Source organism: Leucopleurus acutus, assembly GCF_964270905.1.
Source record: "Leucopleurus acutus genome assembly, chromosome: 12".
Lineage (NCBI taxonomy): Eukaryota > Metazoa > Chordata > Mammalia > Artiodactyla > Delphinidae > Leucopleurus > Leucopleurus acutus.
Window position 1 is genome coordinate 24166526 of NC_139154.1, and position 15679 is coordinate 24182204.

At 53.1% G+C, this 15679-nt stretch overlaps 1 protein-coding gene across 2 annotated transcripts in view; it reads right to left on the reverse strand.

Annotated features, from left to right (window-relative positions):
- Positions 1 to 1024: 1024 nt before the first annotated feature.
- TGFBRAP1 (transforming growth factor beta receptor associated protein 1) overlaps positions 1025 to 15679 on the reverse strand; it is a 46020-nt gene continuing 31365 nt past the window's right edge. For both annotated transcript variants that reach the window (XM_082852114.1, XM_082852113.1), the window contains exons 5-12: positions 14127 to 14209; positions 12270 to 12611; positions 10516 to 10573; positions 7600 to 7743; positions 5906 to 6049; positions 5188 to 5347; positions 3562 to 3995; positions 1025 to 1719 (exon numbers count right to left, since the gene is read on the reverse strand). In XM_082852114.1, the coding sequence (XP_082708240.1) occupies positions 1543 to 1719; positions 3562 to 3995; positions 5188 to 5347; positions 5906 to 6049; positions 7600 to 7743; positions 10516 to 10573; positions 12270 to 12611; positions 14127 to 14209 (1542 nt within the window). In that variant the 3' untranslated portion in view covers positions 1025 to 1542. The remainder of the gene's footprint in view (positions 1720 to 3561; positions 3996 to 5187; positions 5348 to 5905; positions 6050 to 7599; positions 7744 to 10515; positions 10574 to 12269; positions 12612 to 14126; positions 14210 to 15679) is intronic.

Sequence of the window (15679 nt, forward strand, 5' to 3'; positions counted from 1 at the left end):
CTGAGGGATAACCCCAAACTCACGAGTCGTAATGGGAATGTCCCCAGTGACATGGCCGTTCCTTCACAGCCATCCGCAGGGTAAGACTCACGACTGGGCTTTCATTCACACCAGCTTACACAGCACACAGCTGAGCTGCAAGAATTTCTTCATCATTTATTCTTTAGAAATCGAGACACAGTGGGGAAGAGTGCACAGATGCCTTTGTTTTCTGGACCCCCTGGAATCACAAGAGGAAAGAGAACAGTGACTGTGATCAGTACAGAAAGCGTCTTCACATAAGGGAGGATGAGCTCTCCACCCCGTCTGTTAAGGGCTGGGCTGAAGGAGAGGGGCCGGATCCCGGGGTCCCCTCGTCACACGCACGAGCCGATGCACGTTTGCCAGGCGTCACGGCATCTTTCTTCTTAGTCCCTGATAGAGTCGATAATCACCAAGAAGAAATTCAGAAGAGGGCAGTGAAGTAACAACAGTGTCAGCTTCTCCGCGATGCTGGACAGAGACGCGGAATGGACACGGGGTCTGTGATGCGAGGAGGTGTCTGTCCTGTGTGTCCAGGAAGCCGCAGGGCAGGCGTGTAAAGTGCTAGAGGTAAGGCAGCCCGCCTGGACTTCCTCTGGGGGCGGCGCTCCCTCGGGAGGGGTGACATCCCCGTCGCGCAGGGCAGCCGTCACCCACGGCCCGCCCTGGCCAGCGTGGAGGTGACCACCAGCCGCCCCGGAAAACACGCTCAGCTTGTGCTCACGACCTTTCCCTTTTAATTTCTCGAGGAATCAATGGGGCGGAGGGTGGTGCAAAGAAAAACGTCCCGAATGAACATGACGGAGGTGAATTTCCAAAAGAGAGAAGAATCACCACGAGGATATAACGCCAAATTAAAAGTTCTAATCGAACATGTTAATCACGGAGTTACAAACCGGCGGGCGATGCGCCGTGTGCTCCGGTCCCCACCGTCGGCTCCAGACCTGCGAGCAGCTCATTCTGGCACGTCACAGCTTCACGGAGCCTTCACTTGCGAGGCAGACAGAAGCGGATGAATCTACCCCAAAGGGAGGGCCTGGGTACCCAGGCAGACCTTTTAGGGGTTGCAAGCCAGATGGGATACCTCCCTGAGGTCAGCTGTCCCTCAGGGCAAAGGCAGAGCCCGCAGGGTGGCCGGTGGCCAGGCGGTGAGGATGGAGAGCTCTGCGCCCTGGCTGCTCGCCCGCCAGGACGCGGTCCCCTCTGTGCCACCGGAGCAAACGTTTCCAGTGCAAACACGTGTCTACAGATCGGGGCTCGGGGTGAGGGGTCTGGTTTGTCCGGGTGGCACAGGAAGGCTCATTTCCTTTCAGAGCAGACATCTGTTTTGGGTGGCGATGTCCCTGGACGGGTGAATCTGGCCTGTCTCTATTTCGGGGATTATCCATTTCCATCCGATGCAGGGGGTCGGCCGCATCCCATTTCCCACGACTGAAGCCCCCCGGCACCAGATGGCGGCTGACGCGGCCGCCTACTCTGTGCACCCGGCCGGCTTGGTAAGGAGCCCTCGGCCCAGCCTCTTCAAGTCCGAGCCCCGGGGCTGGGGGAGCTGGGGTTCGTGTGCCTGCTGGCCGCACAGTGGGTGTGGACGAGACCACCGTTGGGATACCTAACAAACACGGGCTCGCAAAAGGGGTTTCGGCACATCTGGCAAAGCTTTTTGTCCGAGAGCCGAACTGAGCTTCCTTTCAGCTTCATCTGCAAAAAGAAACAAAGACAGGGACGCCTGTGACATAAGTGACACGGGTCTTCAGAGCTGACACGCATCACCCCGTGGGCTGTTACTATCCCTGGTGAGGACAGCGTTAAGATCAATTTCTCGAAACAGAGTATCAGCGGAGAAAATAAACAAAAACACCCTCCGGAACTGGAAAAGTCCAAAAAGCTACAAAACTGCCTTATTTCACAAAAGCAATTGCTGCTTGTCTGGCGGAGGAATTTCTCACCAAGATCTTTCAGACATTCTCTGAGCTCTGATCTATGCAAGCAAGGCCTATTACAGAATCATGGGGCGTTAGAGCTGACAAGACCATGAAAACTATCTAATTCCCTGCTCCCCTCGTTTGCAAACAAGAAACGTTAAGGCCCAAATAAGAGACTGGGTCAAACCCACGGGGTTGATCCGTGGCACGTTCCTGACCGGCCTCAGGAAACGTCATTTCCTTTCTTTAAATGTTAACTAACAAAACTTTATTATTTCTTGTCTGATTAAACAGGACTTGAGCTCTGCAAGCTAAAAGCCTTTCTGCACAATTTGTGTGAATCAGCCCAGCAAGTCAGCCTAGTGGCAGGACAGAGTGACGGCTTAGTGAATTCACCCTACTCATTAGTTTCTTTAGTCATTCAGCAAACATTCAATGCCTTCAAGATGCCAGGTTGGCTCAGGAATACCGAGATAAGTAAAGGAAGTTCCTGCCCTCAGAGAACCCAAAGCCTAACAGGGAAGGGGACAGCTACAGATGCAGCACGTGAGTCGGCACACGGGGCACCCGTCTGCTTCAAGGGATGGGAAGGTTTCACAAAGGAAAGACTTAGGCGGGGTTTCGAATAGGCGTTCACCAGGCGCAAAAGGAAGAGGTGAGCCGTCTCAGGCAGAGGAAACGGTGGATTCTAAGGCCGTACGTACGAAATGGCAAGTCCATTGGGAGGTTCTGAGCACCCTGGGATGGGCAGGGACAGGCCAGAGGAGGGAGGCTGAATTTTGCCGGCCTCGGCTTCTCCACTGGGGAGTCAATGAAAGCTTCCCAGCGGGAGGAACACGGCGGATTCCTGCTCTGGAAGGACAGGTTCCTGGCTGCAGGGCGTCTGGGCCTCACCAGAGAGAAGCCGCCTCTGGATAAGCTTGGGGATGTTATGGACTGAATGCCTGTATCTCTCACCAAACGTCGAGGCCCTGACCCCCAGTGGGATGGTGTTTGGAGGTGGGCTCCCAGGACAGCCTCAGGGCCCTTACGGAGGGGGAAGAGACCAGCGCTGGCTCCCGGCCCCGTGAGCTCAGCGAGAAGGGGGCCTCACTGGGCCCTGAATCTGTCGGCATCTGGACCTCGGGCTCCCAGCCCCCCGACAGTGAGAACAGGATGCGTGTCGTCTGAGCCCCCGCCTGTGGGATTTGTTACTATTAGTCACAGCAAGCCCAGGGGACAGAGATGGGGACCCGCCCGGAACGTGCAGCTCTGAATCGGCCTGCAGTCCACAGCCGGGATCCTGTGTCCTGTGTCACCTCCTGGTGCCCCTGCCCCCCTTCTGTGACGGGGACGCAATTGTGCCCAGAAGCGCTGTGTGGATGCAGTGACACCGTGACGTGCAGCGTGGACCAGGGCCCGGAGCGCGGCTCTGCGGACCGTCAGTGTCTAAAAGGGGCGGGAAGCTGCCCCAACCATACACCTGCCGGCCCGGCTCCCGCCTGGGCTCACACACCTGTGTCTGTGTGAAGAAATCACGTGTGTTGAAGTTACAGAGAAGAAACGGACAAGGACTCTTTTTCCACGGGTAAAACCGACCTCAAATCACACGTCTCGCCCGAGAGGGCCGGGCTCTCACCTTGTCGTACTTGTAGATCAAGTTTTCGGACTTGGCCAGGCCCATAGCCACCTGAGTGGTCCTCCGGGCGTGGACGCTGTCCCTCACGGCCCCCGTCAGGAACGGGCAGAGCAGCTGCACTGACCACGTGCCCGGCAGCAGCTGCAGGACCTGGGCCGCGTCGAACTCGGTGGCACGGCGGTTCAGGAGGTCCACGGCGGCCACGGCCAGCTCGGGCGCAGAGGGGCCGGGGCCCAGGTAGATGGCCAGCAGCAGCTGGAAGAGCCGCCGGCGGTAGGGCGGGGCCCGGCCCTCGGAGCGCCACAGGCAGTAGCCCTCCGCTGCCGGGAAGTCGGCCAGCTCGTGGACCAGGATGCGCAGGGCCTCCTCGTGCTGCTCCAGCTTCCCGAGCAGGATGGCACTCTCCATGGGGAGCCCGGCGCCCCGGATCCTGTCTGTGAGGTGGGACCTGCTGGTTAGAAACGGCAGGGCCCGCGCCAGGAGGTGCCAATCCAATGCCACAACTGCATGGGCCACGCGCTTAAGAACGGGCAGAGCAAGCCCGGCTGCTTGGACGCCCCTGAGCTCTGCCACCCGGGCTGCCTGGACGCCCCTGAACTCTGCCACCCGGGCTGCCTGGACGCCCCTGAGCTCTGCCACCCGGGCTGCCTGGACGCCCCTGAGCTCTGCCACCCGGGCTGCCTGGACGCCCCTGAACTCTGCCACCGGGCTGCCTTGACACCCAGAGTTTAGGGGTGTCCACGCAGCCTCCCAGGAGGGCTGCCATGTGCCTTAGGACAAAGTACATGTGTCACGCGAGCATCATTCAGGCCTGAGTCATGTGCTGCTGGCCGCGAGCTCAGTGTCATCGAATCAACAACATACGTTAGACAAGGTGTCTTTAAGCAGAAACACACATAAAGAAGGTTCCATATTGATCGGTTGGTGAAAATGATGTGACCAGAGGCTCTCAGGAGCCTGACCTGCATCCCTCCAGGTACGATGGCTCAGTGTCCGAGAACTCAGTTGTGGAAACTCTACAGGACACAACTACCGCGAACAGTGAGAATGGGTGTAGTTAATGGTCAGAGAGTGGTGTTAAAAGCTGCTACAGAGAAAGGTATTAACCCAGTAAGGACAACCCGGAAATTCCACGGTGCCCAATACCGCAAGAGCCAAGTTCAGTCTGCCAGGTGCTGCTCGGAGGCTTGTACACAACATGGACACCGTGGTTTCTGCCCTGGAGGAAATGAAAACCAGACGCCCTCCAGGACCCCCGCCTTCCTCCAAGCCTGGGGCAGCCGAGTGGGGTGCTGGGGGCAGTGCCACCCTCAAAGCCGTGATCAGAGCTGGAGCCTCAGAAGGAACTGACCTGAGGGCTTCCAAGCCGAATAAGCAAGTTCAAAGCAGCTCGTCTCAGCAGACATGCAGACCTCCCAACGCCCAGGGCAGCCTGCGTGTCATCAGCTAAGGGCCCTATCCGTTTCCAGAGGGTGGAGGACGGACAAGGGGGCTCGCCTGCCCTCCAGGAGGCTGACTTCGTGCCACAGAGGCTCACAACCCACCCCCTGCCCCCGAACAGAGACCTCCGTCCCTGCCCCCACCCCCACCCCCGCCGGTGACGTTTATGCAGAGAGATGCACTCACCCAGCAGAAAGTGGACTTGGTACAAATCGGATTGCTGGAGCAGGCGTCGTAGCTTCGCCTGCGTCTCGGTCACTTCTGCATCCTTGCCACTGGCGCTGGGCCTCTGCTGCAGCACCTCGTCCAGGTAGAGGATGGCTAAGTGCGTGTGGTACCCCTCCTTCTACAGGACAGGAGGACAAGCAGACAGACAGCAGTTGCTAGGGGAGCCCAGAGAACGCCCCCTAACCAACCAGCCAGCAGGTGCCTGAGACCGGACGTGCAAGGTGAGCGGGGGCTACAGGACAACCACAGAACACGCGTACTGGGGCAAGAGTTTTCAGAAACCACAACACAGAGGAGCTGAATCTAAAATCTATGGGAAAATATCTCATTTTGAGAAGTAAGGGCCACGGGATTCAGGTATTCTCCAAAAAGGGGACAGCTTTCCTCATTTCCTTTAAGAATAACAACAAGGAAAAAAAACTCTAAAAAAAAAAAGAATAACAAGGAAGGAAAAGAGAAGAAAATATAAGCGGAGGGGACAAGAGATGGAAGGTGAGAAAAAAAGCTACTTAGGCCGCGGGTCTCTTTCACGAACATCCGGCTCCCTCCCTGACCTCCCACGCGTACAGACTGAGTGCCGGGAACACGAGACATTACGTTAGACCCATGGGCCAGGTTCAGGTCCCGGTGATGCCACCGCAGCCCACGCAACTCAGCCTGCGCTCTGGGGCCTCACCTGCAGTCTCCTGTCCATGACCAGATGTTCTAGGTACTTGACCAGGGCTTGCGGGTACTTCTTAAGGCAACTGATGATATCATCTGGGTTAAATCTACTCTGCTGTTCGTCCACAGGTCTCTTGGTGAAAACTTGAACTCCGACCTGAAAGAAGAATAGCAATTTATTTTTCATGCTTTGCAAAGACCCAATCTCATCTTCATTCTGAGCACTGTACGCTTTGGGTAAAACCACTGTCAAAAACATGATGATCTGCGGGACTTCCCTGGTGGTCCAGTGGTTAAGACTTTGCCTTCCAATGCTGGGGTTGCACGTTCGATCCCGGGTCGGGGAACTAAGATCCCATATGCCTCGCGGCCAAAAAACCAAAACATAAAACAGAAGCAATATTGTAACAAATTCAATAAAGACTTTGAAAATGGTATACATTAAAAAAAAACAAACAAAAAAACATGACGATTCGGAAAAACAGTGCAGATGAAGCACTGACAGAGACAGGAAATGCCGCAGAGCTCCAGCTGGAATTCCTGCTAAAAGGGTCGGAAACTAAGGAACCAAACATTTATCGGTGGTAGGTTTTGACAACCCGTGAAGCAACAACTCTGTAACGTTTAGATCATCCTTGCTGGATCATAAGTGAAAGAAGATACAAGCGGCTGAAGATTCAGTGAACTCGATTCTCCAAACGCCCATACCCACCGTGTGCATTACCCACGTGGGACCCAAGCCCACGCAACAGCAGCAAAGACCCAACACAGCCAAACATAAATAAATAAAAATAAATAAATTTGTTTAAAAAAATACTAAAAAGAACCCCTTTCATTAATTATTGCCAAGTAATACTGCATTTTGTGCATACACATTTTATTTATCTATTCATCAAGTGATGGACACGGTTTTTCTTTCTTTTGGCTGTCGTGAATAATACTGCCATAAATATGCATGGACGAGTTTTTATGGGAATAAAGGTTTTCATTTCTCTTGGAAGCATACCTAGGAGTGAGATCGCTGGCTCCTATGATAACTCTGTTTAACCACCTGTAGAACCGCCGACTGTCTTTCAAAATGACTGTACTGTTTTACTTTCCCACCAACAATGAATGTGAGTTCTAATTCCTCTGCATCTTTGCCAACGAGTACTATTGTTGTCTTTTAAATTTTAGCCATCCTACTGGGTGTGAAATGGTTTTGATTTACATTTCCCTTAAGGATTAATAAAATGACTGATGAAAACAAACAACAAAAAAGGGCCCTTCTATGTCCCCAACCCACCCCCCCAAAGGGGGTTGGGGACATAGAAGCAAGGGCGACGGTTTGCCTGGTTGCCCCAGGCCCGGCTCCACGCCCTGCAGGGCAACAGTCTGGTCTTTCTCCAGCCCGCAGAGACCAAGGGACCAGATGCCATGAGGGATGGGGGTCAACACACGGGTGTTTAAGAAGATGCTAAGACCTGACCTGCGGTGCCTTCTGCTTTCCTACACAGTGGCCTGCCCCCGACACAGAAGCACCGAAATGCAGAAATTCCTCGAGAGCTGGGATTCAGACGGCTCAAGCCATGTATTAAAAGGGGGGGAGAAAAAAAGCGGAGAGAAGGGTTAAAGTGTAGCTTGTTTTCCCACCTAGAATCAACTTTTCTGTCCATTTTCACCAGTCCCCCTGCCGCCCCTGAACGAGTGCATTTACGAAGCACAAACCTCCGGATTTTTCTGCAAGACCCAGTCAGCATACTGCCACACGAGGTCCGCGTCGAGGCTGTAGGTGAGGAAATCCACGATGTACTCGTACAGGTCTGAGCGCGTGGAGTCGTGAATATCCCCGTTGACGATGCTCACCCACAGCTGGAGAGGAATAAAGTAGAAGGTAGGGAAGGTTACGTACCTCTCAGAATTAGCTCAGAAAGGGCACGTGTTTGTTTGTCTGGCCTTTCAATATTTCAAAGTGGCGGGAGAAACTTTAGAGGCTTAAATCCATTTTAATTTTTTCACACACATGGAAAAAAAAAAGAGGGGACACGGTCCAGGAAATCAGGAACATAAAGCACCAGGTTCTTTCTCTTTCCTTTTCAATGAGATCACAGTAATACAAATAGCAAATAGAGTATATGAGGAGACTTGGATGCATTAAAAAACGTCTCTTCCTGAAATAAAATCATCACTGACAATGTTTGGACACAGACGAAATTCACCGACACCCATCAGCCGGGCTGTTTCAGCCTTCTCCGTCACAGGAATTTCTGATTTTGAAGACCTTTTGGGACTGTGAGAGTCTGATGTGCTTTCAAAACCTCTGGTGACCCTGTGCCCTGGTGTTCCTACTGTCTTTTGCATGGGGGCTCAGGGTAGATTTTAATAATAAAGTCCTTTGCTATTTCATCCAGACACTTCCCTGCCGTGTAAACTGAATCTTTTTTTTTAATGCTCCACTGTGCATATGTACTATTGTTTTTATTTTTTTAATTTTTATTTATTTTATTTATTTTTTATTTATTTTTGGCTGCGTTGGGTCTTCGTTGCTGCATGCAGGCTTCCTCTAGTTGTGGCGAGCGGGGGCTACTCTTCATTGCGGTGCGCAGGCTTCTCACTGCGGTGGCTTCTCTTGTTGTGGAGCACGGGCTCTAGGTGTGTGGGCTTCAGTAGTTGATGTTCGTGGGCTCTACAGCGCAGGCTCAGTAGTTGTGGCGCACGAGCTTAGCTGCTCCACGGCATGTGGGATCTTCCTGGACCAGGGCTTGAACCTATGTCCCCTGCAGGCGGATTCTTAACCACTGTCATCACCAGGGAAGCCCCTGTAAACTGAATCTTACTTTCAGAGCCTCAGAATGAAATGGCATCACGAGGTGTGGCAGAGATGGGGGCTGCCTGAGAGCCCCCCTGCTCATCGTCCGTGCTGTGGTCCTCACCCACCTGTCCACACTGACTCCTGAACCACACCATACCAGCAGGCGGCCCAGGAAACAGGCAGGCAGTGTAAACAGCTTTCGTTTTGTCACAGGCAGCCGTAATTCTGGTAGCAGCACACCAATGTTTTTTATGTTACTAGTTTCTTCAGTGCTGAATTCCCCAAATCAAACAAACTATTCACACAGCCATTGAAATGTGTCATTAAAAATAATTCTGCCCTATATGGTGATTTAGTCCATATGATTTCAATTTTATTTTTCAATTCAATTTTTTACTTCATATTATTTCAATTTCAAAGCTGTCTATATAGCTTTGCTAATGTTATTAACATACTTATAACAAATTCTCAGAACATGGTGTTTTAAAAAAATAAAAATTTTAGCTTTGACACCCGAATCTGCTCTTAGCCATGGGGTGTATGTTGATGGGAACCTTTTTTTTTTTTTTTTTACCTATTCCACAATCGTGTTACCATGGTAATTTCTCAAAGCAACCGGATACGCTTGGTGAGTTTGGTGAGCACAGCTGATGCTCTTGGCCGCTCACAAAAGATGCAAGACAAGAGACAAGACGAGAAATTTGGGCGCAAGAGCCCCTACCAGGGCCCTGAGCACTGGCTCAGTCCCCAGCTCTCCTGCTGACCAGCGGTGCCACCCGGGCAAGTGACTGGCCTTGATCAGCTTTAGTTTTGTCACAGATGACATGACAACCCAGCTCTCTGGCAAGACTTATTGCCATTAACAGTGGAAATTACAACCTGTTACTCACAGCCTTAATTTTTGATAAGGCAGTGGAGTCACAGGCCTTGTGGCTCAGTAAGAAATCCTATTTTTCTTACATTTTAAACAACTCAGTCTTGACAATGTTCTTTAAAGAGATGGAAAGATGAGGCTTCCCTGGTGGCACAGTGATTGAGAGTCCGCCTGCCGATGCAGGGGACATGGGTTCGTGCCCCGGTCCGGGAAGATCCCACGTGCCGCGGAGCGGCTGGGCCCGTGAGCCATGACCGCTGAGCCTGCGCATCCGGAGCCTGTGCTCCGCAACAGGAGAGGCCACAACAGTGAGAAGCCTGCGTACCGCAAAAAAAAAAAAAAAAAAAGGAGATGGAAAGATGAAGAAAAGAAAATTCTTGGGGCTTCCCTGGTGGCGCAGTGGTTGAGAATCCGCCTGCCAATGCAGGGGACACGGGTTCGAGCCCTGGTCTGGGAAGATCCCACATGCCGCGGAGCAACTAAGCCCGTGTGCCACAACTACTGAGCCCGCGTGCCACAACTACTGAGCCTGTGCTCTAGAGCCCGCAAGCCACAACTAATGATCCCGCGAGCCACAACTACTGAAGCTCGCCTGCCTACAGCCCGTACTCCACAACAAGAGAAGCCACCGCAACGAGAAGCCTGTGCACCGCAACTAGAGAAAGCCTGCGCACAGCAATAAAGACCCAATGCAGCCATAAATAAAGAAAGAAAGAAAAGAAAAGAAAAAAAAAGAAAATCCTTGGCCAACACTTCTCAAGGATTCACTTTCTAAAATAGTACTATTTTTGTTTTGTAAAAAAGGTTGTAGATCAGGCAAGACTGGTCTCTATCAATTTGTGATTTTTATTCAAACAGGCTCAGTAGTTGTGGCACATGGGCTTAGTTGCTTAGCAACTTAGTTGCTAAGTTAAATGGTGGTGATTTTTAAACAGTGCTGAGGTGACTTTGAACTCACCTGAACGGCAGCAGCGTCTTGGTGGTTGTAATGATAGAGCAGCCCCAGTGCAAAGTACCTGGAAGAAAACTCGGGGTAAGTGCACCTTCTCCTGACCACCCACTGTGGGCAGTACCCCCACAGCAACGCCCTTGGCCCTGGGCCCCCAGCCCCACATGTGCTGTTCAACTCAGTTCAACGACAAATTTCAAGCACCAGAAAGATCCTCCTTTCTGTTTATTTACTTATAGTCTGAAAATGTATTCCCTATCAATTTTCAGAAAGGACCGTATTCACATCTAAGATGAGCTGAAAAATAAAACTATAATGATACTATGGAAAATCACATTTGGAATTGCTTTACAACTTGCTTCAAATACTAGTGTGATTTGCCATCTCTTCAGTTAACCATTATTAACTTATCACGAGGTATTAAGACCGTTTGGAAGGGATGCTGTCTGAGCCATTCTGGGGTAAGGATTTTTAACGGCAATAAACGCCAACAGTATGCAGGCACTGCAGAGAACAGAAGGTCAGGGAGAGTCAGGCTGGGGGGACCCAGAGTTCCAGGCCCTGACTTTCAACCCAGGCTTCGTTACTTAGGGACTGTATGACCTTGAGCAAGTAGGTTACCTTCCTTGGCCCTTGCCTCCTCATTTATAAGCGGACAGGGTCGGTGACAACACGGGCATCGCCCGGGCTGTGAGCTGTTGCCACCCTCCCACGCTCACAGGTGCGTCCTCTCCTGGCCTTCTTCCCCAGCAGGTGACCAGATCAAGCTGCCCCAGGGGGCCATCGGATTTCTTCCCTCAAAGAGCAACCTCTCAAGATATTGAACTATTCCCTAGAACCCTTCTCTTCTCCCGAAAGCTTTTAGAAAGTTACACTGACCCCGCCAGACCCTGCCATCCCAAGTCACTGCCATGAGCTGTCAGTGCATTTTCTGGTTCCTAAATAAATCACTCCATTCCACGGTGCCTTCGGGAGACTGAGGGAAACGGCTGAACGAGCCACTTCCCACGTGGAGGCCAGTCACCAGCCCATGACGTCCTGCATCTGAACAGGGTCTGGATCGTGAGCCTGGGTCTCCGTGGAATTTCACCAGCACCTCCGCCATGTCAAATGCATACCAAAAGTCACAGACAAAGAATCTTACAGGGAGCGTTCAACCCCCCCAGGCCTAGAAGGGTTAGACCACCGCCTGCCCCCAGGATGAAGAAGCTGCCCGACTTAACCACGTCATCACTGCAGACGGGCCCCCATCGTACCCGGTGGCCGGTCGGCAAGCGAGTGGGTGCCGACCAGCTCACGTCCGTAATGAAGGAGTTTGACCCCATAACCTTTTATCCACAAGATCCGGAAGCCTCCCTTTCTATCTGTTTATCCAGATGCCCATCTGTCCATTCAGTCTGGCCATCAGTGGCTGCAGCGCACTATTGGTTTACCGACACGCGTGTGGGATCTCACACAGCTGAGTCCCACCCAGATGGACACTGAACAAGCACACCGTTGACTAACAAGGCCTATGACCGTACGATCTGTCAGGAAGGAGCTGGCACGAGAGTTGTGCCCTCTAAGACCCCTGCGGTGGATCTGCAGACCGTGATGAGGCTGATGGATCCCGAGGGTGCCGGGTGGTCCCCTGATGAAGCCTGGGACTCAGAAGTCACGCTGGTGCCTCAGCTGCACGACAGCTTCCCGTGGGTGGGGGCGGGGAAGGGCCAGGCAGGGAGGCCCGGGTTCGGGGGCAGCGTCCGGGAGCCAGAAACACTCACTTTTTGTGCTTCTCCAGCCAGGCGGCGCTGTCGGTGAGCAGACAGAAGTTCTCGGTGACCAGGAGGTCCAGCAGGCTGTCGTGGTCAGCCTCCGTGTACAGCTTGAGCAGGGCCGTGTCGATGTCCTCCTTGTAGCCGTTGGCCACCTCCGTGCTGCGGACTTCGTTCAGGTAGCTCATGAGGAAGCGCTTGCACTTGGCCACCTTCTCCTGGTCGCCCTGGGTCAGCTGGTTGAGGTCTGCAAACTCGTGCAGAGGAGGGTGGGACCGGGTGAACGAGGAGGACGTGGGCAGCAGGAAGGGGTACAGGGAGATCAGCTCCCGCACGTCGAGCTGGCCGCTTCTGCAATTACAGTGTCAAACTAAATGAAGCAAAAAGAGAAAGAGAGTGCACGTAGGCACACAAGACGACACTGGACGGGTGCACTGTCTGCACGCCGTCCACAGCTGCACGGGCTGCAAAGCACCGCGAGCTGGGCACCGCCCACCCCCAGACCCCACGACAGAGCAGAGGGCTCGGCGGCCGCAGACGTGGCACCTCCAGTGCTACGGTGGGACATGGGTCCCCGCAAACCCAGGTGGGGGGAAACAGCAGGAGGCACAGCGGCTCTGATCAAAGGCAGATTCGTAGGAGGCCCTGTGTACATCTCCTCCCTTACGGCTCTGAGTCGTGCGGAATCTGTTCTACGCGAACATTTGGAAAACTTCTTCTACAGGCGATGCCTTCATGGGACACTGAAGGGCGATCACAGCGGGTTTAAGTTCATCTTCTGAGCGAGCGTGAAGAGCACTGCTTCCCAGGGCACACCTGACCCCCAGCCCAGAGGAAGGGCTGCTGGAGGGGGGAGGGGCTGAGACAGGCCTGGGCTGGGGAGGGAGAGGGGTGGGATGGGTGCTGGTGAAGGGGGCGGCCCACGCGTGCAGGATCCATGTCACGCGGAAGGGACCTCAGCTTCCTAAGACGGTGGGCCAGGAGCGTGCCGTTTACAATGTCCTCAGAAGAACAGTTTTTCAAGTCTTCCCAGAAGCACCTGCTCTTTCTCTAAACTCAGAGCTTTTGGTAAAATCTCTGGAGGAAAGGGAAAGTGAGCCATCGCGTTTTCCTAGGAATCCTTCACAGGGCATCAAACACGCTCTTTAGAATTGCCTCCTCGGGCTTCCCTGGTGGCGCAGTGGTTAAGAATTTGCCTGCCAACGCAGGGGACACAGGTTCGAGCCCTGGTCCGGGAAGATCCCACATGCCGCAGAGCAACTAAGCTTGTGTGCCACAACTAATGAGCCTGTGCTGTAGAGCCCGCGAGCCACAACTACTGAGCCCGTGCACTACAACTACTGAGCCTGCGCTCTAGAACCTGCGAGCCACAACTACTGAGCCCATGTGCCACAACTACTGAAGCCCACACGCCTAGAGCCCGTGCTCCGTGACAAGAGAAGCTATCTCAATAAGAAGCCCGCTCGCCGCAACTAGAGAAAGCCCGCTCGCAGCAACTAAGACCCAACACAGCCAAAATCAATCAATCAATACATAAATTTTAAAAAAATTCCACGTTCCTTATAAAAAAAAAAAAAAGAATTGCCTTCTCCTCTCCTAGAGGACCACTCTGCGCCTTATCTGCCCTACCTTCAAGACACAGGACAGTGACCCTCGGGCTAAGGGGGGCAGGGGGCACGAGGGGTGTACACACGACGGCCTCGCTACTTCTTGCCGGAGCACAGCACCCGTGGCGGCCTTTCCCATCACAGCCACAGTGGAGGTCCGACCGCGGAGGGACACTTAGAAGGCTTGCTACCGACACCACAGTGGAGGTCCGACCGCGGAGGGACACTTAGAAGGCTTGCTGCCGACACCGCAGATTACCTGAAGAGTTCTTTAGCCTCCAGGAACTGAAGCTGCGCAAACTGTATGAAGCCCGCCTGCTGCAGGATCCGCCGGTACATGACCTGCAGGGAGAGACAGGTTTCATCACTCTGACCTGCCCTGGAACCACGACAGGAGGCGAGGCTAAGTTTCTGGCCATAATCCAGGCTAACTGTTAACGATTACATGGAAACCTGAAGTTACAACGTAAGGAAAAAACGAGGCTTATACGAAATGATTTTCAACATATACATGTCAATCAACCCCTCATTCCCGAGACCAAGTTGTTCTCTGTCTAAGCATCGCTTTCTTCTTCGTGGATTTCCCCTCCGTCCCGATCCGTATTCCTCCTCCCGCGCTCCCTGGCTTTCTTGATGCTTCCACCTCTGGTGCTCGGACGGATGTGAACATCACCGGCGTCCCTGGGAGCCCGGAAGCTGCCCATCCTTCTTCATTCTTGTGGAACTGACTCTTCCCACCAGCACTTCTGAGCATCCTTCCAGAGCACAAGGCCTCTCCCATTTAACGACAAACGGATAAATACGCAGGTTTTCCTGCCGAAGCTTGGGAGACACTGTGTGTTCTGTCCCCTCCCCCCAGCGGTGATACACAGCCACATCCACACCGCAGTCCGAGGATTCCTGCAATAAAAGTGCCGTCGATCTGTGTCTAATACAGTCCTACCCAAATTTCCTGGACCACAGAGCCCTTTGTTCTGGTAACTTCCAGAAATAGCAACGCACTTAAGGAAGCTACCCTGTGGTGTCTATAATTCCAACCCCTCCCTGTCACTGTCCAGGCGGTCAGCTTCAAGCTTTGTCCGCCTTTGTCTGAAAGGCCTTGTGGACCCGTCTCTGCTCTGTCCTCACTGGCTCCATCACCACAGCCCGGGCCCTCACCACCTCACAACTAAAGACTCTAACTGTGCTTAAGACTCTAGGACTTCAATTCCTCCCCTTTCCAATCCGTCCCGCTGTTCGATACGCCATAAATTCCTTGAAGGCATGTACATAATTCATCTTAGCATCCCCACACCCTGGCAGAGTACCTGCCGTTTAAGTAATCACCTATTGACCTGATCAGTTTTTATGAAACTCCACTTTGTCACTCGCTGAGCCCGTTTTACAGATAGGAACATCCTGTTCAGAGATGCTAAGTTTTCAGCCCAGAGTGACTAACGTGTAAGTGGTTGAGCCAGGGTCGAACCCCGGACCTTTCTGCTTCTAGAGCCCAGTTCCTCCCTCTCACTGGCTCACCCAGGTACACAGCAGGCGGCTAACACTGTTACCCCTGAAGAAACGAGGAAGATGGAGACACCTAAAGGCTGTTGCTTCTGATCAGCTCTCAGAGGGGCTTGTTCTCCAAAGCACAGCAGCATCTCCTCCCGTCCCTTCAGAGCAATTCCTGCAGAGACGGCAGGAGAGGCAGCTGTTTTTTCATGACTCTCTTCCCCGACACCAGCTACGTCTGACGGGAAAACTGGCCTCTGTATGCCGCCAGCAATAAGTAGACAGGAGCGAGGCCAGGTTCTGTTGTGAGGGAATGCCAGTTCC